The sequence below is a fragment of the Podarcis cretensis genome (assembly GCF_951804945.1).
Source record: "Podarcis cretensis genome assembly, chromosome: 5".
Classification (NCBI taxonomy): Eukaryota; Metazoa; Chordata; class Lepidosauria; order Squamata; family Lacertidae; genus Podarcis; species Podarcis cretensis.
The window spans coordinates 36,655,239-36,680,273 of NC_137174.1; the positions used below are offsets into that span (position 1 = coordinate 36,655,239).

The window sequence follows — 25,035 nt, forward strand, 5'->3', positions numbered from 1 at the left end:
CGTTTAGGGCTTTAAAGGTCAGCACCAACACTTTGAATTATGCTCAGAAACATACTGAGAAGAAAGCGGGATATTGACATTGTGTGTGTTTTTAATATATATTCTAAGGACTATTTTTTATTTCCTTTGCTCCTTTTTTACAATTTAAAAGACACTGACACTGTGGGATTGAATTGAATTTTGTCTGTTTTCTGCTTTTTTGCCATCAAGATAGATGGTTAATTTCTCTTTATTATTATTTATTTGGATCTGACGGGGACTAGATATAAACTGGAGCAGGTGTAATTTACTTTTATTTATATATGGATTAAGAGGTGGGCTTTTGGAAGAAACTGAAGAAAAGGAAAAAGGAGATTTAGTTTGAAAGACCCCAGAATTAACATAAATAAATGGATAATTTCAGGGGCCTTTGAAGCGGCTGAAGAAAGAGTCACACAGCTGAGAGACATGGTTTTTTGTGAATGAAAAAGGGGACGTAAAACCTCTGTTTGAGTTTAGAAGGGGCAAAATTGGGTCTAAAGGCTTCCTTTTTTATTTTATCCACTTTTTTGTAGCTTGGGAAGCTTTGTGAATAAGTTGTAGTGAAAGAGGGAAAACAGGAAATACAGGTTTAGATAATTATATGTGGTGCATAAATGTTATTTCCTGAGGGATTTCCATACTTTGCATAGACAGCTTAGTAATAGTGTTTGCATTTATAAACATAGGGATTTCTTTCCATGGTGATTTTTTCAAAGTAGTAGCAGTTTCACTCATCATCACAGACTCATAGTGCTGGTTTCTTGGAGGACTATTTCAGGATCCCAAACTCACTCATAATTCTGCATAAACTCAATTATCTCTTCATACAAGCGCTGTGGGGCATCAAGGCCCAAGAAGAAATCCATGTGTTCCCAGTCAGGAATAAACTTGTGGTAAAATAAGTTTGGGACCTGAGGCAGCAACCAGGCAACATCCTTTGGGGTTGAAAGCAAGTCGTTTCCACTGCTCCAGAGAGCTGTTGGAATAGTCATTTGTTTAATTTCATAGGAAGCTGCTGTTTCCTAAAAGAGAGGGGGAAATAACTGTTTAAAAAATAGATTGTAGCTTAGGACTCTGCAAAAACTTCCTTATCAAAACAAACACACATATAAGGGGAATATAAATTGAGCAGTTAATGTGCATAACAACTGGACAATTGTGCAGATTTACAAGGCATCATAGAGAATGTGCACATAATCCATGAAGAGGAAATTGTGCACATTTCCTGGTTAATATATATAAAGGCTCCAGCAGGCCTAGGGGAATGTGCATAGATTGAGTGACCTTTGTACATTGTCTGGCCATTATGCATAATCTCCAAATACTGCCAAATTCCACCATAATTGCTCCCTCTAAACCTCCTTGCTCAAACTTCAACTCTCCACATGCATTGACAGACAGTGCAAGGGCTCCTAGGATTGCTAGGCATTGTTTTTGTGCCTCTTTTTTTTACTTTCTGGGCTCTTTTATGGCCATTTTTGCACTTTTTCTAGTGATGTCTAGGTTTGGCGCAATGTGCGTGTGCATAGTCACAAGTGAATGAAAAGTGCTTAAATTGGTCATTGCCTGTATGTGGAGTTTAATCACAGTGGTACCTTGGTTTACGAACTTAATCCATTCCAGAAGTCCGTTATTAAACCAAGGTGTGCTTTTCCATAGCAGTGGGGGACTCAATTTACAAATGGAACACACTCAACAGGAAGCGGAACATGTTCTTATTCCAAGGCAAAGTTCACAAACCAAAACACCTACTTATCCAGAAAGTCTGATTGAAGGACATTAAGAACATCTTATGCAGGCATTTAAATTATCTAAAGAATATGATGGAAGAAGTATAAAAACACCTGTACAAAAAGCTTCATTTTATTCAGATTACTACATAGTTTTTCACATGGTGTGGTTATATTCTTTTGATATATGTTCAGTTTATGGAATTAAATATAGATTTTACTAACATATTTATGGGCATCACAGCCATTATGTTTTCTGTATATACATATATACAGCCTGATTATAAACGTCATTTAAGTTTATCACTCTTAACGTTTTTGTTTTACATTGGAACTTCATATTATCCACCATGTGTTATACGAATATCAGCTTTTCCCACCAGTAGCTATGGCCAAGCCTTACCAGTATCTACCCTCATATAAACAGAGAGAGAGAGAGAGAGAGAGAGAGAGAGAGAGAGAGAGATGCAAATAATGAGAAATTCTTACTTGATTGTGGTGAGCCATGTTTTCTTCCTTGCTTCCCCAGTCAAAGCCTCTGAACTTCCCAGTCTTCTTACACTGAAAAAGAGGTGTACCATATTTTGAAAAATCAAATGGGAATATGGTGGTGATGATGATGACCACGACGATGCCGCTGAAGATGGTGATAATAATAATAATAATATTTCTATACCACCCTTCATCCAAGGAACACAGTTCAGTTTACAATATAAAAGCACAAAAACACATAACATAAAAACAAAGGAACGAACACACACACACACACACACACCCAGTTTAAAAGGCCATTGGTGATGTAATTACGGTAGTCAAAAGCCTGGGAGAAGAGGGAAGTTTTTGCCTGGTGCCTAAAGATAAGTAATGAGCCACCCAGGAGAGAGCATTCAACAAGTGTGCATTCATCACAAAAAAGGCCTGTTCTCATGTTGCCATCCTCCAGACTTTTTGTGGAGGGGGCACATGAAGAAGGGTCTCAGATGATGGTTTCAGGGTCTGGGTCAGTTCCTACGGGGAGAGGCAATCCTTGAGTATAGTGGTACTGAGTCACTTCAAGGCCTTATAGGTCAAAACCAGTACCATGAATTAGGTTCAGAAACTGGCAGCCACTGCAGTTGGGCCAGGATTGGTGTTATCTGCCCAAGCTGTCTTGCCCCAGTGTGCAAACTGGCTGCTGAATTCTGCACCCACTGAAGTTTCTGAACTGTCTTCAAAGGCACCCCCAGGTGTAACATGTTGCAGGATTGTAACCTATAGGTGATCATCATCATCTTTTAATTTGTACACCGTCTTTCTATCTTACAATACTCAAGGCAGTTTACAAGCTGAAGAAACAAAGAATGTAGATTATACATTCTAATGCAATCTAATAATGCAGTCTAATACATTCTAATTATACAATCTAATGCAATACAAAAATGTGATAATAAAACATAACTTTAAAATACGCAACCTACGTCAAATAAAGTAATATTCAATATTCATTAGAATAGTATAGAATAGTATTAAATATCAGCATATAAAAATTAAACAGAAATCCACCCTTAACAATTACAATAAATAATTTCTAAACTACAATCAATAAAACAACAGAAAGCCATAGTGCATAAAGCAATACAATAGGCAAGGCAGGTGGAAGAAGGCCTTGCCTGATGAAGTCTCTCCCTTCACAGTTCTTCCTCCAGGCACTGCTTCCTTATGCGGACTTCCAGGGCTGGGGGTGGGGCAAGGCAGATGGAAGAAGACCAGAGCATAGACAACTGAAGTTAGGCTATCCCTGCCCAGATAGGGTCACAGCTGGGCCATCAGTTGAAGCTAATGGAAGACACTCCTCACCACCAAGACTACCAAAGCCTCATGTGACAGCAAAGGATCCAAAAGTACCCCTAAGTGATGTACCTGCTCCTTCAGTGGGAATGTATCCCATGGGGGATAAAATCAAACCTTAAGGAACCCCACATTGAAGGATCCACAGGACCAAATAGCACTTCCCAAGCATCACCATGCAAGTAGGACCAGAACCACTGCAAAGCATAAGCCCCAACTCACAGAGTGAGTGAGTGCTGCATAGCCCCAACTCACAGAGTCGCTCCAAAAAGACACCATGGTCAGTGGTATCAAAAGTCATTGAGAGGTCCAGGAGAATTAACAGGGACACATTTCCCCTGTCTAGCTCCAGCAGAAGTCATCATATCAGGCAACCAAAGCAGCTTCTGTGCCAAAACTGGGCCTAAATCCCAACTGAAGTGGATCTAGAATATCCCCGGGCATAAACAGGGATTAGTGAATGAATCAATAGTCATGCTTTAACTCAGGCTATGCAATAATGTATAACCTCCTCCCTTTATGGACCAGAAAAAATGTTGTAAACATCCAAAGAAAGATATCGAAAAGCCACTGGTATCATTTCAGCTTTTGCAGTTTTCTAGACTATTCATTCTTAACTGACTTGCTATACTGAGAATGATGGAGAGGTGTACTGCCACTTAGGAGTTGTCTAATTTACACTTACTTGGAAGTAATTCTCATTTAACTTATGGGCTGCAAATTTTTTTGTCATGTAATCTGAATTTTCCTTTCTGCTCCCGGCAGCTAGATTACATGGATAAGTAGCTCGGGTAACCCCTTGTGCAGAAGTGAAACTTTCACTCCACAAGACAACCTTATTCTGCCAGGGGACCCAGGTTGGCCCACACACTTTCTCCAAAGACTCCTACCTACTAACCAGCTGAGATTGCAGCTCAGAGAGGCGTTTTCATTGAAAGACTTGGGAAAACAAATCAGCAAGAGGTTTGCATCAGAATCCCAAACTAACACTAAAGGGAGGGACTTGCAACATGCTTTGAAATCCTCCATTGTTACATCAGGTAATAGACAGGTAGGCGGCCCCACCCTGCTGTTAAATGTGGCCTATGATAATAATAATAATATTTTATTTATATCCCGCCCTCCCCAGCTGAAGCTAACAACAGTAAAGTAATATAGCATTCTAAAATCAATTCATTATAAAATCAGTTCAAATCAAATTGATGGCAACCATTGAGCTAGAGTTCTGTGAAGAATTACCAAAGGAGGGGGTCAGGCTGTGCCTTGGCCAAAGGCCTGGTGGAACAGCTCTGTCTTGCAGGCCCTGTGGAAAGATGTCCCGCAGGGCCCTAGTCTCTTGTGACAGAACGTTCCACCAGATCGGAGCCACAGCCTAAAAAGCCCTTGCCGTGTTTGAGGCCAGCCTAGCCTCTCTGTGGACTGGGACCTCCAGGATGTTTTTGTTTGAAGACTGTAAGTTCCTCTGTGGGACATACCAGGAGAGGTGGTTCCGTAGGTACAAGGGTCCTAGGCCGTATAGGGCTTTAAAGGTTAAAATTAGCACCTTAAACCTGATCCTGTACTCCACCGGGATGAAACTAATCCTGATAAAAAACTGCCCTGTGGTGTCAAAAGGATTCCCCAACCCTGTTCTTTTCACAGGGCCATGCAGACGTTACCAGTGACTACATTCAAGGCCATGTACTCCCAAATCATAGCCCTTCTTGGTCTGCCTAATGCTACAACACATAGCCTTCACTAGCCTGGAGTCCTCCAGATGTTCTGGACTACAATTCTCATCAACCCCAGCCAGCGTGGCCTGGCTGATGGGAGTTGTAGTCCAAGCAGGTTGGCAAAGGTTGCAGTTGCACTCACAGCACCTGGGTTATTTATTAAAACACATGTCAACAAAATACCACAGAAAATTAATATTTGTTCATCTACATACAGAGGAAATATATTTTCAATTAAAAGAACAAATCCACTGGGGGAATGATTATATCTGTTGCTGGTGAAATACCACTGTTTGGTAACTTTAAAAACACAAAAATCTTATTTGGCTTTAAATCCTTTAGCATAAAAGCAAAATATATTTGTTAAATACATTTGTTAAATATTCTACCTGACTCCTGTGAAGTATGTTTTGAACCGATGACCCAGCTGGCCAGTGAGATACGTATACTTCGATTCAACTCTGTATGAAAGAGCAAAACGCTTAGCCGAATTTATCACAAGGGTGCAACAGCCACTTCACTTCCATTTGGTTTGTTTGAACAAAAGCAGTGCACCAGAGCTCATAATCTGGATATCATGCAAGAATCCTTGTTTAAGTAGAAGTTACATGAACCTCTTTATGGATATCAGCTTAACACTCTAAACTAGTTGCCAGTCCCAATATTGTGTTACCAAACAAGAGGGAAATTCGCTTAGAGCAATGCATGTAACTGATCCAAAAAATAAATTCATTTTTACTTTGTACATTCCAAAATACTTACAGTGCAATCCTATGCACATTTACTAAGAAGTAAAGTGTACTGTGTTCAGCCAGGCTTACTTCCAGGTAACTATGCACAGGATTATAGCCCTAACTATAATACTTTTCATTATACAGTACAACTAGGACCAATTCAGACATGACAAATAAGATCCATTGCTGCAGTGGGCTACTGCATTGTGTATATTCCTCCTGTGTGACATGAATTCACCCCACCCTGCTCCAATGTCATGTCCAATTGTGTTACCAAGCATAGTTAAGGGGCACTCCAGGACTAATCAGGAACTATGAACTCAGGAATGCTCTTAGCTATAGACATGTTGCATCATTGTGGCAAGGATGTCACAGCCTTCTTGTAACTCTTAATGGCCCCTCTGCACATTAATGGATCTCAGCAAAGCTAAGACACCTGCTGGGGAAGCATTGCGACCCCCAACTAGGGACAAAACAAAAATCCCAAAGGAGCAAATGTATAAATCAAAACCACAAGTTGTAGCAAAGACTACCCTTCCCTTGCAAGTTGCACCCAGCGAATGAGACACCATCAACGAATCCATCTTTTAATTTATAGTCATCATACACAGACCCTCTACGGAGACCACCCATTTTTTGGTCACAGGTTTGGTCACCTCTAGAGATATTGTTGCCAACTTGGCATAAGGATTCCCATGTGGGGGTGGGGGGGTCTTCATCAATGTTTGAATGCAGGTGCCATTTTCAAACAGAATGGCTGACTTTGCCCAAACTATGCTGATTTGGACACCGGTGGCGCTGTGGGTTAAACCACAGAGCCTAGGACTTGCCGATCAGAAGGTATGAGGACTCATGAGGTTGATATATCTTCATCTTAGTTTGGATGCAGGGCACCAGCTTGAATCAAGAAGGCAGCCCAATTTAAACCAAATCAAACATTCCTCCCCCATCCAAGCAAATAATTTGGGCCAGTTCACGCCCTGCCCGACTTCAGTAGGTAGCCCTAGTTTAGTGTCTGTGTGTACACTCCCCCCAATCACAAATTACACTATCCATTTGAAAATCACATTTTTAAATTAGTTTCTTCAAATTCCTGAGCAGTACAGTACTAGTACTCAATAAAGCAGTCATCTGGGAGCTGCCTCAAGCTCATTTTGTCCTGGAGTAATTAAGTTACGAATGTTGTAGTGGCTATCATTTCAGAGATGCCTCCACACACTTATTTTCTTTAGATCACACTCTCTACCTCCTATTAAGTAGTCAGAAATCTTACCACATTTAGGTTTTTCATATTAAAGCCAGTTGATAGGCACATAAGACTGCTACAGAGATAATCAATTAAGAAACGGTTACACACATGAGTAGCCATGTGTGTTGCTTTGAGGTAACAACTGCTTAGTTCCAAATATTCCCTGCCAAAAGAAAAACATGAGTACATAGGTCATTTTGTTATTCAAGCCTGTTTTCCTAGAGGTACGTCTAATAATATCAAGTAATATCTAATATCTAATAATATCAAGTAATATCAAGTAGCAACAAAATACCACAAAAAATATTGCCCACTCACGGTGACCCCACCACCACCACCACCAAGCAAGGCCTCAGCCCCAAAAGGGAACAAACTGGACAAGACAAAATTATGGGATTTTAGAAACTGGCCAAAACTTTATTGATTCCGGATGTATCATATATGTGGGTTGGCTTGTTGGTGCCAGAATACCCCTTAAATAATCTATGGCCTTTTAAATGGTGTTTTGTTTTTGTTTGTTATTATGGTATGTATTTTTGTGGTTTTATATTGTAAACCACCCTGTTCTCTACCTGAAGGGGAGCATAGAAATTAATTACAGCTGTCTAAGAGTTAAAGTGCATCTTGGCATGTATGCAATGTGCAACTGGAGCCCTTCCAAGGAATCTGAACGGAGCATTCAGTCTGCTTTTGCCAAGGGTAGCAGTAGTGTAGCAATAACAGCCAAGGGTGAGTTGTGAATCATAAAGCCCCCAAGGTGATCAAATATCCCCTGAGCCACCAGGTGGCTTTAAACAACCCAAAATTTCTCATTCTCAATCCTCCCACCTACAGGACTCTAATCTGGGAATAAAACTGACCGTGTTACAATGTTGTGGAATGGGTCACTGAGCTCAAAACAGGAGGAGGGGAGCACTGGCCAACTCAGGACCCCAACCAAACAGGCTCCAACATGATCAGCAAGTATTTTTGAGTCCAGAAAAAAGGGTTAAATGCCACCATACTGTCAAGATCCTCATGGATCTTCCCCATCAACAGGGAGTCATCTGTATCAGATCAGCTGAGCATGGGGAAGAACTTTCCCTGCCTGTTAGCCTGTCAGCCTGTCTGCTGCCGAGCTACTCCGCACGCCAGCTGTTAAGCAGGGAGGCCTCCTGCTCTCAAGGAGACCCTCCCCAGAGCCTGAAGAGGATATCCTCGTCAGGCGCTGGGAAGGGTCTACTCTCAAGCCAGGAGGACTCTCAGGGTGCTCCCCATTTCTGAGATCCACTTGCAGGTTCCTTGGGTGCATGGCCGCACTCAAATAGAGCATGCATAAATGTGGAGTTACCTGTACCAAACCCTTTAATGTGGGCCCTGAATGCAAACATAGGTATGAGGGTTGTTCTTATACCAGCACCCCTTTGTTCGTTACCCACAGCAGATACTGTTAGGACACAGCAAGATGGAAAAATGAGCACCTCATTTTTTTACTACAAAATACTGGTAGTCCTGGGTACAGAGTAGTTAATACAACACCCTGATACAAAGTTGCAGCATTAGCTAGTTTAGGTGTCTATGAGAATGACAAATGGTCTCAGGTCAAATGATGGGTACAAAATGCATACTTTGATCGTGTTGTCAGAAATCTGAAGGAGCTTAGTTGCTATCGGGTTGGGAAAATAATTCACGGTGACTAGTTGTGCCAATGCAAAGAATATTTTTATCTTCTGGGCGAGTTGTGGCATGGTTGAAAATGCAATGAATGCTATGAAACACGATGGAAGATAGAAACAGAAATAGAAGAAAAATGAATATAACAACCAATGTAGTCTTGATAAATACTGAAGAATACAAAATTAGCTCACAAAAACAGTAAAGTCCACAGTATTGTAAGGCCTGTGAAGAAGTGTTTGCCATCACAGGCACATGATGGCCATGGCCAGTACAGGGAGTGCCTAAAGAATGGACACCGAGACTGGTACTGGGTTGAATTAAACCACAACTTTATTGATTATAGGAAAGAGTAAGCATGGCCAAGGCACTGGGCAAGTATCCAGCATAAAGGCAGCCTGCCTGCTATCTGATAGAAACCTGGTCGGGTGGACCTTGTGCTGAGTCACCCTGACATGGACTGGGTTCCACAACCCAGCACAGCTTGGGAGAAGTGTATTGGCCCATCAATCCCCCATGGGCTTCAACCTCCTGGACCCCTCAAACAAGGTACCCACACTCAGCCTACACTTTTCTCCCCTTCTCTTGGGGATCTTAATGCAATACTTCCAGGGGTTGTTAAACTACAGCTTCCTGTTACACCCAGACTGGGAAACTCAGGTAAACCAAAGCAAACAAAAAACACAGTTAAGGTGTGTAGGGATTATTATACTCCATATACCACTTTTTGTCAGTCCATAGCAGCTTTGAAACATTACTTTTATGGGAAGCATTACTAAATAGGAATATGTAGGAAACCTACACAGAGATTGTTATTCATGATGCTTCTCCATAGGTTTCCATAGGCTCCAAGTGAAATCTCTGTACCATAAACAAGATCTGTATTGAAATTAATATACAACACCAACCATAGAAATAAATGTGTAGCTATTACAATGGCCAACGTGTGTTTAAGAAGCCTTCAAACCTACCCATTGTGGCCTGGGAATGACCAACATAAAATATTTTCTCCTGTCTGGTTTTGCTCAGGATGAAATTTCTAGAAGCTGGAAGGTCGTATTTAGCCATTTCATCATAACTGCAGAGGAAAAGGAATATTTACAGACTTGAATATGCAGTGAGATCTACATTGTGTAAGCCGAGCATGCCATGTTCTCCACCCAGCACAATACAAGAACAGATTTGGATCTGGCACACAAGAGGTCACCTCCTCCATGTACTCATCAACTACCAATTTCATAAACATTTGTGAAACAGTAATTATGATTAAGCAATTACTTATCCTCCTTTTTAAAGTTTTTTAAAATGCCAATTTCACGAGTAACAGTATTTATGATGTGAGCTTCCCCTCCCTTCCCCTCTCCCCATGTCTGGCCTAGTAAGTTTACTGGGAATCAGCAGGAATCACACTTGGTCCTCCCACATAAAATCTAATGGCACCCAAAGTTAACCTGATCTGTTGGAAGAAGAAGAAGAAGAAGAAGAAGAAGAAGAAGAAGAAGAAGAAGAAGAAAAGTTTGGATGTGGTATCCCGCTTTATCACTACCCTAAGGAGTCTCAAAGCGGCTAACATCTGCAGAGCTCACCAAAGTCATATTTCATCCCTTTATGCTGGGGTTATCCAGCTCCATTTTGCTGTTGACACCCGTCTGTCTCAGAAGACAATTAAAGAGTGTGCCTTGTGCTGTGAAGTCAAAGTGTTACAATGCCTGCTGTGGATGCAGAATCTGATACACATATATTGTTGCTGCTGGGGCATCACGTTGTACTGATGCAGCTATACCATGGCACTTCTTTCTATGCTCCTTCAGTGGTCATTCCTCCTCTAGTCATTGCTGTGGATGCATGACCTGAATGACTGTCTGCAAGGGATTCCCACACAGTGGGTTTAACACTGCCAGCCTTCATTGTCACATTTGCAGGAAACTTTGTAATGCAGAGTTGGTCTGCCAATGGGCCTGCTGCCTGAAGCCAACTCACTGTAGAACACATCTTTTGGGAACCCTGCCATCTTCCATTCTTCATAAGAGCATATAATTATTCACTTGAAGAATGTATGCTGTTTGTTTGTTTAAAGAAAAAACTACCAATTATATTTATTTGGAAATTTATTTTTATACCTGCATATCTTGTATTTTCAGGGCACTGTTCAGTGTTGAAACAGAGGTGAAAGAGCATGGCAGATTAATCATCCTAAACGGAAGACTAGGAACCAGAAACACATAAGGAAGTTTAGAAAGCTCCCTCTACCTGAATTGCCAGAATTCTTCTTGCTCCACAGTACAGTTGATGTGTTTCATGGACCAGGTGTTCCCTCTACTGTTTCCTAGCCAAACATCATAGCCAGCATCAGCCAGTATAAAGCCCAAGCTGTTGTTGTCCAGATTTGCCACCCAGTTACTGCCAGAGCAAAACAAGTCATGTTGCAGAAACACTACGAGCTTCGGATCTGAAATGGAAGTCGTTTAAGTATAGTTATAAGAGGTAACTTCTGTGTTTCTTTCCAACAAGACAGTGATCCATCAGAACCTTGAATGGCATCATTATCATTCCATATTGCAAGTAGCAGCCAGTGGAGTGGTGCAGGTAGGGCACTGTTGCTCTCATGGCTTCCCAACAAATGGGTTGCTGGTGCTTACGGAGAGAGAAGGAAGCAGTGCATATTGGCACAGCCAATCCAATTCTCCCAACTCCTTGCCACACCAGGCCAAGCTCCCCCAACCCTGCATCTCCCCTCTTCCTCTCAATGAGCTCCAGTGAAGTGTTGAGAAATCAGGAGAGCAATGGTACCCCACACATGCCACTTCACTGGAAGCTACTGTATAACACCTACTATAAACTTGGGGCACAGGGACACAGAGCATGCATGGCCAGCAATTTCACATGCCTGAAATTTGAGTCTGGAAGGAATTACTCCAGAATGCAATATGAAAATCAAGTCAGAGGTCCCCTCCCTCCAAAGAAATGTTTTATTGTTTTCACTTATTTGTACAAGACGTAACAGTCAATATTGAACCGTTCCAGCAACCTGCCACAGAAGCACCAAATGTCTATTCAACTGCATTTAACTATTATGGTGCTGGAGGAGACTCTTGAGAGTCCCATGGACTGCAAGAAGATCAAACCTATCCATTCTGAAGGAAATCAGCCCTGAGTGCTCACTGGAAGGACAGATCCTGAAGCTGAGGCTTCAATACTTTGGCCACCTCATGAGAAGAGAAGACTCCCTGGAAAAGACCCTGATGCTGGGAAAGATTGAGGGCTCAAGGAGAAGGGGACGACAGAGGACAAGATAGTTGGACAGTGTTCTCAAAGCTACCAACATGAGTTTGACCAAACTGCGGGAAGCAGTGGAAGACAGGAGTGCCTGGCATGCTCTGGTCCATGGGGTCATGAAGAGTCAGACACGACTAAGTGACTAAACAACAACATTAAGTTATTTCAATTTTTAAACTAATGTATCATTCCACAAACAGTCATGTGTTCTCCAATTCCTATAACCATGTTCTATCAATGTTGCGTATTTTTTAAAAAAAACTATACCAGGTTGATTGAAACATAGTTGTTTTCTTATCTAAGTGGTGAGATCCAGATCTCAAAGCAAGTCTGACTTTAGAAACTTCCAATACCTTGCAATAGCAAGCCACGCTGTGGTCATCAGATCACTAATGAGATATTTGTGGGAAAGTTGTTGAACAGTTTCTGCCTAATATGATAGAAGTGCTATTTTAGGATTCAAAGTGATACGTTGTTTTGTGATAAGGTTTGCTTCATGAAAAAGTTATTTCCCAAACAAAAAAATACTTGGGAGTATTGCTACCACATGTGCATAAATCAGCCAGTGGCAATACAAATTCTTGAACATATAACTAATACGTTTTTAGTCAGTTTACTCAATAATAATGAGTATAAATTTGATTGCATTTCCCTGGAATCTTACATAAACATCTTTAAAGGGAGTTTTATCCAGATTCTGTTACATAAAGTATCATCTAATGGCTCACAGAAATCTTTTTCGCATCGTGCCATTAGAGTTATGAGGGGTGGCAGCATTTGAGAGTTTAATACTTTATAGATTTGAGAAACAAGGTCTTTACCTAATGGATTATAAGTAGACAGTAGCAAGACTGGGGTATTTTTAAGAATCAGCATATAACATCAATTCAATGTTCCTCTCATTTGACTAGAAGTGTGAGGAACCAGAGCACCAGCCTTGAAATCATACACTTTTTCTTTCCTCCCTTTGGTACCATTTACTGCTTCTTTATTAGAGCAGACCAAATATGTAAGCTAATTTTACATTGCAGTGGATGATAAGGTTCATGATTATTTGTTCAGCTTCACTCCCTCTTTAATCTTACAATTGATACTTGACTCAGTCCAGGGGCCCGTACTTCATTGCACCACCTTTACTCCTCAGATGTCATGTCACCCTCTACTCGCCCTCAGGTTCTCTATCTCATTTCACTCCTTCCTCCTCAAGAAAAGCTGAATAGAACACACACAAAGGCATTGGGCAACCAAACTGGCAGTGCCTCCATCTCCACAGTGAACTAGGTTCTCACTCCTTTTTTAAAAAATAAAACAGTGACCCTCTATGAATGGCTGAAGCAGATATATCTGTGATGAATACAAAAACACTATTTTGAAACTAAATCAACTCCCACAAAAAACTAAAATAGATAAAAAATATCACAACAATTCATATGACTTGCAGTCAACGTGGACTGTGAACCACTTACTCTAGCTTTCCTTTCTCCCTGCCACCATACTTTTCCATTTCTCTAATAGCTCAGGAAAAGAGTAAAATATGCTTGACCTCATCAATTTATAAGGCCTATCTCTTTCAAATTTATAGGAAAAATAGAACAAAGACATACTCAGAAATCATAAGAATAGTCACACATTACCAAACAAATTCACTATGTGTTCATGCAATAAGTCAAACTTTTGCAAAGCAAGGAATTGTCGTATTATAATTATAATGAAAATTCCCCACACTATTGAGAATTTGTATATATGCATACATACAAATTATAACTCCAAACAAAACTCACCCTTGTTTGACTGATTTCTTTTCCCACGAGGAATTATATTAATACTCAGGATATACCCATCATGTGTCACCACTTCATATTCCTCACTGGGATAGCCTCTGAAAGAAATAATTTTGCCACAAAACTAGAAGCAGCCATCAGTGTACTGAATGCCACTTCATAATCCACAGAAGGAAATGGCAGGTAAAATGGCTTAAATAGCTTGCCACTGTTTGTCAACACCTACCAGGAAGGGGGGGGGATTCAATGCAATGATATGGTTGGCTTGGCCTTGCCCAACTCCCAGGATAAGCCTATGGAACCACTGAATTCCATGTGACATTCTTCCAGGCAAGCATGGGTGCCAACCTGGAAAAAAATAATATTGAGGGGCCCATGTAAGCCCCAACTCACATAATTGATCACAAGATGCAACACATGCACATCATTTGAACGGCCATGGCCATCAACTTTGGAGGAGCCCAGCCTCCTCAAATATTTTATAGGGGGACAAAGAGAGTTTGACCCTCTAGGAGTAGACTCCTATGCAAGCAAGCATAGATAGGACTGCAAGCTCAGTTTTTAAAAATAGGTTAGTCAAGGTGTAAAAACTAGTTTAGCGTAGCAGCTGAGAGTACCAAGCATCAATCAGTCAGCAACTGCAGTGGCAGACCTTGGCATCTCAAATTTCAGTGCTGCCCTGTGCAGTGCCAAAACCAAGTGCACACACACGTAGTCTCTTGCCTTCCATTGGATGTTGTTGTTGCAGTACACCAGAAGCTCGGTGCCCAGTGCAACTAAACCCTTTTGCACTCACCTAGCCACATTGTTGGGGGGACGCAGGTGGCACTGTGGTTTAAACCACAGAGCCTAGGGCTTGCTGATCCGAAGGTAGGTGGTTTGAATCCCCACAACGGGGTGATCTCCTGTTGCTCGGTCCCTGCTCCTGCCAACCTAGCAGTTTGAAAGCACGTCAAAGTGCAAGTAGATAAATAGGTACCACTCTGGTGGGAAGGTAAATGGTGTTTCCATGCACTGCTCTGGTTCACCAGAAGCAGCTTAGACATGCTGGCCACATGTCTTGGAAGCTGTCTGCAGACAAACGCCAGCTCCCTCGGACAGTGTAGTGAGATGAGCGCCACAACCCCAGAGTCATCCGCAACTGGACTTAACGGTCAGGGGTCCCTTTACCTTTACCTTTAGGCACATTGTTATCCTTCTAGTCACAGCCATCTGAAGTTTATAATAATAATAATAATAATAATAATAATAATAATAATAATAATAATTTATTATTTATTCCCCGCCCATCTGGCTGGGTCTCCCCAGCCACTCTGGGCGGCTTCCATAAAAACCAAAAATACAGTAAAATATCACACGTTAAAAACTTCCCTGAACAGGGCTGCCTTAAGATGTCTTCTGAATGTCAGGTAGTTGTTTATCGCTTTGACATCTGCTGGAAGGGCGTTCCACAGGGCGGGCGCCACTACCGAGAAGGCCCTCTGCCTGGTTCCCTGTAGCTTTGCTTCTCGCAATGAGGGAACCGCCAGAAGGCCCTCGGCGCTGGACCTCAGCGTCCGGGCAGAATAATGGGGGTGGAGACGCTCCTTCAGGTATACTGGACCGAGGCCGTTTAGGGCTTTAAAGGTCAGCACCAACACTTTGAATTGTGCTCGGAAACATACTGGGAGCCAATGTAGGTCTTTCAAGACCGGTGTTATATGGTCTCGGCGGCTGCTCCCAGTCACCAGTCTAGCTGCCGCATTCTGGATTAGTTGTAGTTTCCGAGTCACCTTCAAAGGTAGCCCCACATAGAGTGCATTGCAGTAATCCAAGCGGGAGATAACCAAAGCATGCATCACTCTGGCGAGACAGTCCGCAGGCAGATAGGGTCTCAGCCTACGTACCAGATGGAGCTGGTAAACAGCTGCCCTGGACACAGATTTGACCTGTGCTTCCATGGACAGCTGTGAGTCCAAAATGACTCCCAGGCTGCGCACCTGGTCCTTCAGGGGCACAGTTACCCCACTCAGGACCAGGGAATCCTCCACACCTGCCCGCCTCCTGTCCCCCAAAAACAGTACTTCTGTCTTGTCAGGATTCAACCTCAATCTGTTAGCCGCCATCCATCCTCCAACCGCCTCCAGACACTCACACAGGACCTTCACCGCCCCTCACTGGTTCTGATTTAAAAGGGAGGTAGAGCTGGCCAACATATTGGGTCAATGAAAAGGGACACTTTGAATATTCCTCTTTGGTTAACCTCCACACTGGACATTCTGCATTGTGACATTTTCTGAGAAAACTGATTGCATGATAACTGCAAAAAACACCGAGAGGTGGTCGTCACCCAATCACTCAGATGGATCTGCTTCCTGAATGAATGAATGAATTGTGGAATCCACCGGTTCTCTGCATGACTGTAATCAATACAGCAACTACTATGATGAAGCACTGCCTCAATCCTACCTGAAAGAGGTGTTTATAAAAAGTTACTTGCAATTAATATTGTGAAAGGAAGAAAAGCATCCCTTGATCTAGAACTGTTTATGTGATGACTAGATGACTAGACGCCCCACTGAATTCAGTTGCTCTAATTCCCAGGGAACTGGGGTTTGGATTGCACTTCCTACTGTGTTTCATTTAAAAAACAAAGGAGTGTATCTGTCATAGTTTGAGTGTTGTGTTTTGGCAGTGATAAACATATAAACATTTTCTGAATAAAGCAGGAATTTAAGGAATAAAAGTTTTCCCTTTTCTTTTTTAAATATTTTCATGTGATTAAGATTAATAATAATCCATTCACAAATTGTGCCAAGAGTCATCGCAAATAGAAAGGAGCTGTAGGATGTGAAGAACCACAGTATGTTAACCACTACTCTGCTCCTTCTTTGGTGATCACTTGTAGCCGAGTAAGATTGTCTTACATAAACACGGTTTTAACAATGAGTCCGCAAGTGACTGTGGAGGTCAATTCTGGATCCACACGTTCTTTCACAGTGGGGACATAGGTTTCGGGGCGGGAGTTGATCATGGTGAGGGTTTGCCAAACGTGCCTTCCTCTCCCTTTCATCCTGAGTTCAAACATCTTAAAAACCCATGACACCTTTGGTAAAGGCTGTTCTCCAATTGGAGCGCTCGCAGGCCAGTGTTTCCCAGTTGTCTGTGTGAAAAACTGGTCTTGCTAACTCTGTTATGGGAAGTGGGGTGGCCCCCAATATGATTGTGTTCATTATTGTCAATGGGACTACTCTGAGTAAAACTTAAGTTGACTATCACACAACATCTTGTTTTTAAAAAGCTTCCTAAAAATAGCTTTCAAATCACAGTGGTACCTCGGGTTACATACACTTCAGGTTACATACACTTCAGGTTACATACTCCGCTAACCCAGAAATAGTGCTTCAGATTAAGAACTTTGCTTCAGGATGAGAACAGAAATCGTGCTCCAGCAGCGTGGCGGCAGCAGGAGGCCCCATTAGCTAAAGTGGTGCTTCAGGTTAAGAACAGTTTCAGGTTAAGTTCAGACCTCAGGAACGAATTAAGTGCTTAACCCGAGGTACCACTGTAATAAGAACTTGTCTCAATCCCATTCTCCATAACAGAGTTTGGGGATATCAGATTTACTTTCAGATATATATTACTATACAAGTTTAGTGGAAAGCACTTCATTTCCTACTGTGATGAGAATACCATCTCAATACTTCCATCCAAGATGTATGAATCTAAATACCTAAGAGCAATGTAAAAATGTAAGTGTCTGATGGATTACTAAACCACACATAGACAACTTAGAATATTTTATGTATTTAAGATGGCAGGGACTTCTTTCCATAGTGATGGTGTTGTTTTTAATTACCCACTATTGGAATGGTCATTATCTGAAATCTCAATTAGCCAAACACAAAGAATAATACCCAAACCTTGCTACACAAATGGCTGATTCAGATATCCAAACAGCTGGAGTTTCCCAATTCTTTACCTATTTGTGATTTGCAGGTTGGTAGCAGCCATTTCAGGAAAAAAGTAAGGAGGGAGGGACAGAGATCGGACAAGTCAGTTTTTCTTTTGTTTGGCTTTTGCTGATTAGCTGCAGCAGTCTGAGGCAGAAAGCATGGATTAGAAATGCTTCCATAGGAAATAATGAAAATCATCAGTTCATTATGCAAATGCTCACCTAACAAATGATTTCCTGGGAATGCATTGTGTTTGGAAAGCAGGACCTGTGTGTAGTCATCATCGTCTTCGCCATAGACTGAGAGTGCTAGCTTCTTGAAGGAATGTTTCAGGATCCGAGCTCCAGAGATGACACAATGATACTTCTGCATTAACTCATTTATCTCTATGTGCATGCAATGTGTGGCATCAAGGCTCCAAATGAAATCCAGATGTTCCCATTCAGGAATATACTTGTGGTAAACTAAGTTTGGGACTTGAGGTAGCAGCAGGGCAATGCCCTTTGGTCTGCAAGCCATTCATGACCACCACTCCAGAAAGCTGTTGTAACAGTCATCTGTTTTACATTGCAGAAAGGTGGTGTTGACTAAAAGAGAAGGGAGAAATAACCATTTTAAAAACAGTTCATTGTTTATAACTCTGCAAAGACCTCCCGATCAAAGCAAACACACACAAGCACATATATGTTAAGATGAATGTAAGTTGAGCAGTTAACGTGCATAAGAAATTACCATTGTGCAGATTCACATGGTGTTGTGAAGAATGAGAACATAATCCAACCATAAAGAATAAATTGTGTACATTACCCAGTTAATATATTTCAACAGGCCTTAGGGCATGTCCATATGTGAACTGCATTTTGTACATTCTCTGGGCATTCTGGAGAAATGAACTGACTTACATGTGACACTAAGCTCAACTATGACACAGAATGAATGTGCAACCTGCTAAAGAGGGCACTGAACTTTCTCTGGTCCCGGTGTTGCTGCTCTGCTGTGAGGTAAGCCATAGTTTGCTTAACATTAATTACACATCCCGGGTATGTACTGTTCTGCCTCACTCCAAACAAACCACAAGCTGTGGAACCAAGGTTTGTTCTTGGATTTACAACTCATTGAGTGTCTTGGGAAAGACAAACTATGGCTTAGCTCAGTAGGAGATCAAAGGGAGGTATGCAGAGGCCATGTGCTCCTCTCTAGGAACCCTCCCACACCAGCATTCACACCAAGCCATGGTTTGGCTTACCATTACCTGCAAACTAGCTCAATGTCATTGACTGATGACACGAAATACCCATCTTTGTGTTCCTCCATGTCCCACCAGTTTTGTTTATTTTCCACTGGACAAATGTACAAGAAGGGGAGGGGGAATCCTGAGACAGAACTGCAGAGTTACTGGATTTCACCTCATTTCTTTCTACATTTTTTCAAAGGGCATGTATAAAACCTATGGATGTAAGAAGACATCATCTTCCATTCCGCCCTATGTTCATCACATGCCGCACTGTTCCCATTCTCCTCCAATTTGCCTTCCACCCAAATATCATTCATCTGACTAACTGCTATGGGAAAATTATGTAACTAGCTTTAGGGACATTGTTGTCCCTAAGATACAAAGATACAAAAAACCATCTGAAAGCAGCAGGTCTTATTAAAGCTTTTGGTGTTCTTCTATATTGCTCATTCACCTATGTCTCCTATTTTACTTAGGGACTCCCACATTACTTAGGGATACTTAAGGATAAGCCAGCTGGTGAGTGGGATCCCATGTAAATCAGATCCTGAATGAGTAAGGAGTTTTCATTCAGATGAATCAGGAAGAGGTTTGCATTGGAATCTTCAACTAAAACAGAGAGAGAATTGTTTCAAGAGCATTGTGCAAAGTGTTTTGAAGTCATTCGTTGTTACATCAGGTTATTGACAAATGTGTGGCCCTACCCCGCTCTTAATTTTGGCCTATAAAACTTATCTTAATAAGAATCTGGCCTGTGGAGCTAAATAGGTTGCCCAATCCTGACATACAGGAATAAAAATCTTAAACAGAGCCATTTCAAAGTGTATTTAGGACTGTAGTCTAAGGGCTTGTCCATACTTCCTCTTGTCCCGTACACAGAAAAGAAGTTTTCTGTTTATCCTGCACTTTCTAGGTACAGGTCTGAGTGGTTTTGCCTTTGCCTCACTGCCCCCTCCCCGGAAAACCTGCTCTTTAGCTATAAACGTGGGGCTACCTTTTGAAGGTGACCCAGAAACTACAACTAATCCAGAACGCGGCAGCTACACTGGTGACTGGCAGCGGCCACAGAGACCACATAACACCGGTCTTGAAAGACCTACATTGGCTCCCAGTACGTTTCCGAGCACAATTCAAAGTGTTGGCGCTGACCTTTAAAGCCCTAAATGGCCTTGGTCCAGTATATCTGAAGGAGCGTCTCCACCCCCATCGTTCTACCCAGACACTGAGGTCCAGCACCGAGGGCCTTTTGGCAGTTCCCTCACTGCGAGAAGCCAAGTTACAGGGAACCAGGCAGAGGGCTTTCTTGGTAGTGGCACCTTCCCTGTGGAACGCCCTCCCACCAGATGTCAAAGAGAACAACAACTACCAGACTTTTAGAAGACATCTGAAGGCAGCCCTGTTTAGGGAAGCTTTTAATGTTTGATGTATTATAGTATTTTAATATTGTTTTGGAAGCCGCCCAGAGTGGCTGGGGAAGCCCAGCCAGATGGGCGGGGTATAAATAATAAATTATTATTATTATTATTATTATTATTATTATTATTAATCACAACAAATGACAATCTGCAGAACACCTGATTGCCATTTGTTCCGATTCAGCACTAAAGATCAGGTTTCCCTAGGGGAAAGTGGTGGAGAAAACAGAGCCCCACCAGCACAAATCTCTCTGTGCCTATTCCAAACAGTTCAATGGGACTTACTCCCAGAGAAGCATGTCTAGGATGGCAGCCCAAGTCACAAAATCAGAGTCAGAAAGAGCAACTCCTTCAAACCCTACTGCAGCCACCAGAGCCGTAAGGATCATCCTACAGTACCACAATTGATCCTAAACAGAGAAGAGGTTCATGGCAAGCCACATTTAGGAAGAGACAACTCCAGATGGCTCAAAGAAACAAGCCAATTTCCAATAGCTCTCTACAAAAACACTCAAATTCTCACGGGCAGAGGAAATACAGATCCATATACAGATCTTCACTGTCACAAGTCCACGACATGTGCCATATGTGGTCAAAGAAGTCCTGCACCTCTTTATCAGCCTGTTCTCATGAATATGATCAGCCATTTAAAGCTGAAATCTATACACAAAACTTATTTTAACATAACTGAGGATTTAGGTGCTACCTGAGCCCAGTGAAGCATGGCCTGGACTGATGTCCCAGCTAGACTGTGAGAAAAATATACCATATTTTTTGCTCCATAAGACGCACTTTTTTCCTCCTAAAAAGGGGAAATGTGTGTGCATCTTATGGAGTGAATGCAGGCTGCGCAGCTATTGCTGAAGCCAGCAGAGCAAGAGCTGTGCAGCACCTCTTGTTCTGCTGGCTTCCCAGTGAAGCAGGAGGAGGAATGGAAGGGAGCCCTTACGGAGCCCCTTCTGTTCCTCCTCCCGCTTCGCTGAAGAGGCGCTGTGCAGCTATCACTGAAGCCAGAATAGCAAGAGCGAGAGCTGCGCAGCTTGCTCTGGCTTTTCAGGGAAGTGTGATATTCAAGGGCAGAGAACTTTCCTGGCACCTGTCTCCCCCTGCTGGAACTATGAGCCTTCTGTTGTAGCCCAGCCTATTTCTGCTGTTGTGTTGTTGTGCTGGCAGTGGTTCCCAACCCCTGACCACCTGAATATCGCTCAGGGTCTCGGTGGGCTACAAAATTACTTTTCTGCCTTTTGTTGAATAATTGCAATATACCGTACTAGAGCACAGATTGGTAACCCTTTCGGACTTGCTTAGGGAAAAGAAGAAGAAAACATGTTGTAAGCTGCCTTGAGCATTTGTATTTGGATGGCAGGAATAGTATTTTGAAACTAGATAGATAGATAGACGGATGATAGATAGATAGATAGATAGATAGATAGATAGATAGATAGATAGAGAGATGATAGCATAGGTAGAGGGAATAGTTGTAGAATCCAGCACTTGTTGCCAAATATGCCTTAACTAAAGCAAATACAACACAAAAAGATAAATAGCTTACAATATTCATAGCAGCTTCTGGATCCAGGTATTTTCTTCTTGGAAGTGTTTTTGAAGTAACAAGGGCTTGGACCAAACCTGCCCCTCTTATGAGGAACCACATCCTTGATCTGTGTGGAAACAAATCCATCTTTCAGCACAAATATACAAGACTGGTCCTCCACACAGCTAGATTAAACCAACTGTCAAAAAGATGCACTGAAAGCTATATTATATTTCACAGAAAGAAATGGCAGATAACATGGCTTACATAGCTTGCAACTAACTGTTCGTCAAGAACAGACAGTGCTTTCCTGGATGGGGTGGGGGAACCCCAGCCAGTTCTCTCCAGTTAATATGATTAGTTTGGCCTTACCCAATTTCCAGCAGCATCTGGAGGACCAAAAACTTGACACACACACCCCCCCCCCCGTGTTGTTAAGCATTCAATTGTGGCTGAAATTGCATAGGTTTAGTAACAAATGTGGTAGCTTTTGGAAACTGGAGCTCACTTTGCTCGAATATGTGACTTAATTTGGAATGTGGTGGAGAGGGGCACGTATGATGCCTTGAGCTCTTTCTAGGAAAGGTGTGATAAAAGGAAAGATTAAAAAAAATAAGGCTAAAATCCTACGCACATTTACTTGAGAGCAAGCTCTGCTGAATGATGAAAGTTATTTTTGAGCAAACCTGTTGAGACACATCTCAACTTCAAGCAGTAACTATTGTCCAACAAAGCCCAAAGCTTCCAATATTATTTTTTGTATGGCTGCCATGCACTGTGTTGCCTAACCATCAAGTTCTTACAGTTGTGACAACAGCTATTATCTATGTCACATGGGTTTAGAACCTGTTTTAAGCAGCATTTATGTAATCTGTTGGTAACGCGATTCTGGAAAGTAGCAGAAGAGTCCCATGATGACACACTGAAGTTTTAACAGACCTATTTTAAATGCTATATTATTTATTGATGCATCAATAAAAGGGAGGGGGAGAATGAATTCAGTTGTTCAAGGCTGTGATTCTATGCTCAGTTATTCAGGAATAAGCCCCATTAAGACACAGAGGGAGTCACTTCGGAGTAGATGTGTGAAGAATTGTGCCATTTACATTAAAAAGTCAAACTGTCCTCCAATCAAATAATTGTCTAGTAACTGTCCTCCAATCAAATAATTTTATTGTCTAGTAACTGTCCTCCAATCAAATAATTTTATTATTTATACCCCCACCCATCTGGCTGGGTTGCCCCAGCAACTCCGGGTGGCTTCCAACCCATAAAAGCATAATGAAACGTCAAACACTTTTTTAAAAAATGGTTGCTATAAAATAAAGTTTCCCTTTAAAGTGGTGAGATTATCATTCCTACAAGGCTGCAATTGCAGGCCACATTACAAACTGAATGGGGGTGGCTTCTGACTGAGGATGGTTACAACTGCAAGGTGACTTCACCCCACCTGCCCGGCAGTCATCGGAGTAAACATGGGAGATGTTTGTAGTGGGAGATTTGGGAAACCCAAAGAACGGACCTCCGGAACGAATTAAGTACGTAACCAGAGGTACCACTGTAAGTCCCGTGGCTTTCGATGACCCTTATTCCCCGCTAAGTTTGCATTGGATTGTGTATTACAACGTGCTGCTTTCATGAATGAGATCCTGTCAGCATAGAACACCTGCGGCGGAAGATCAGCGCTACTTCCCCATTTGCTACGAGGCCTAGCTCAAGGTATCGCTATTAGTACTGTATACTGTATAAAGCCCGTTTCAGCTAGGGAGTTTACTTCCAGGATTGCCTTTCCCCATACTGTATATGTCCACTCCAGCAGTTTGATCTATTGACCCAGCCCTGTTGCATTTTACAGGTACCCCATAATACCAGTTCTGCACGTATGGAACCATAGAATTGTACAGTGGAACCCACACAGGAACCCACAACGCATTGGTCTTCTCCCTAAACATACAGATTTATTCCACCACCCGCCCCCCAACAAGCAATGTTGCGAAACTGGCTAGATATTTGTATTCTTGTTTTCAAACATTAGGGAAAGGTTGGGGCAGCTTCTCTCTTTTTTGATACATGTTACAAAAGCAGTAACTCCCAGCTAAAAATGTTACAGACCAGTTACAAAGTATCACTGGTAAGTGACCATGCACCATCTTGTGGCAGAAAACAGCATCAACTTGCTTTAAATTGTAGCTTGCTCCAGAAATGCTTCCAAATTAAAGCAGAAAGGACAACATTAAGAATTCCCATCTAGGATTTTCTGAACTTCAGACTTTGCATATTCAATCACAATGAAAGCTACTTCTGGGGTACTTCCTCCCTTTTTTCAAATTCACCTGCCAGCCACCCTATGTCTGCTGGTACCACTCCTTCTATTGGATCACTGCTGGGGTGGCTAAGGGAAGGCCTGTGAGTATAACAGGTTTGTGGCCTCAGATAGGAACACCTGTTAACGCCATATAGCATTATTTTAAGTGTTGTGTGTACACTTGTGTGTCTATTGTGGCAGAGCAGTGCCTCTACAATGCGAAGCAGCAATACCACTGAACGGTCACTGATAAACTAGAATTATGAGGTAAACATTATGCATTGCTTTGTGGGGATGGGAGAGAGTAGGGGTCTATTGTTTCAGACAGACAACAGGAAGCAGACTCTGGAGGCACAGTACTACCTATAAGGGTATTCTGTTATCCAAAATCCTTGTTCTGAATTTTCAGGCATTTCTGCCATGATTGAGCATTCTTATGGACCTTCCATTCAACTATTTTAAATTAAGCTCATAGAAATTCCACCAGGGATCTCTGCTTTCTGTAACACAAGTAATTTCCTTCCACTATCCAATCTTGTTTGGATAAGACAGGGGTACTTCATATGTACAATTTTTGTGATTAAAAGCCTTCATTAGAAATATCTTTTCAGAGTATAATACTTGCATCT

The 25,035-nt window shown here is 42.0% G+C and overlaps 1 protein-coding gene and 1 long non-coding RNA gene across 2 annotated transcripts in view; both read right to left on the bottom strand.

The window, feature by feature from the left end:
• The window catches only part of LOC307216359, a 119,470-nt gene that overhangs the window by 335 nt on the left and 94,100 nt on the right, over positions 1–25,035 (bottom strand). The window lies entirely within an intron of this gene.
• LOC307217410 (putative lysosomal acid lipase/cholesteryl ester hydrolase) lies at positions 15–15,171 on the bottom strand (the record flags this gene model as incomplete). Its single annotated transcript, XM_079978563.1, has 8 exons — positions 15–1,043; positions 2,241–2,312; positions 4,264–4,464; positions 8,842–9,020; positions 9,898–10,004; positions 11,177–11,375; positions 13,984–14,107; positions 15,160–15,171. 8 exons carry the CDS (start codon positions 15,169–15,171, stop codon positions 810–812), a joined length of 1,128 nt encoding a protein of 375 aa, XP_079834689.1. The 3' UTR covers positions 15–809.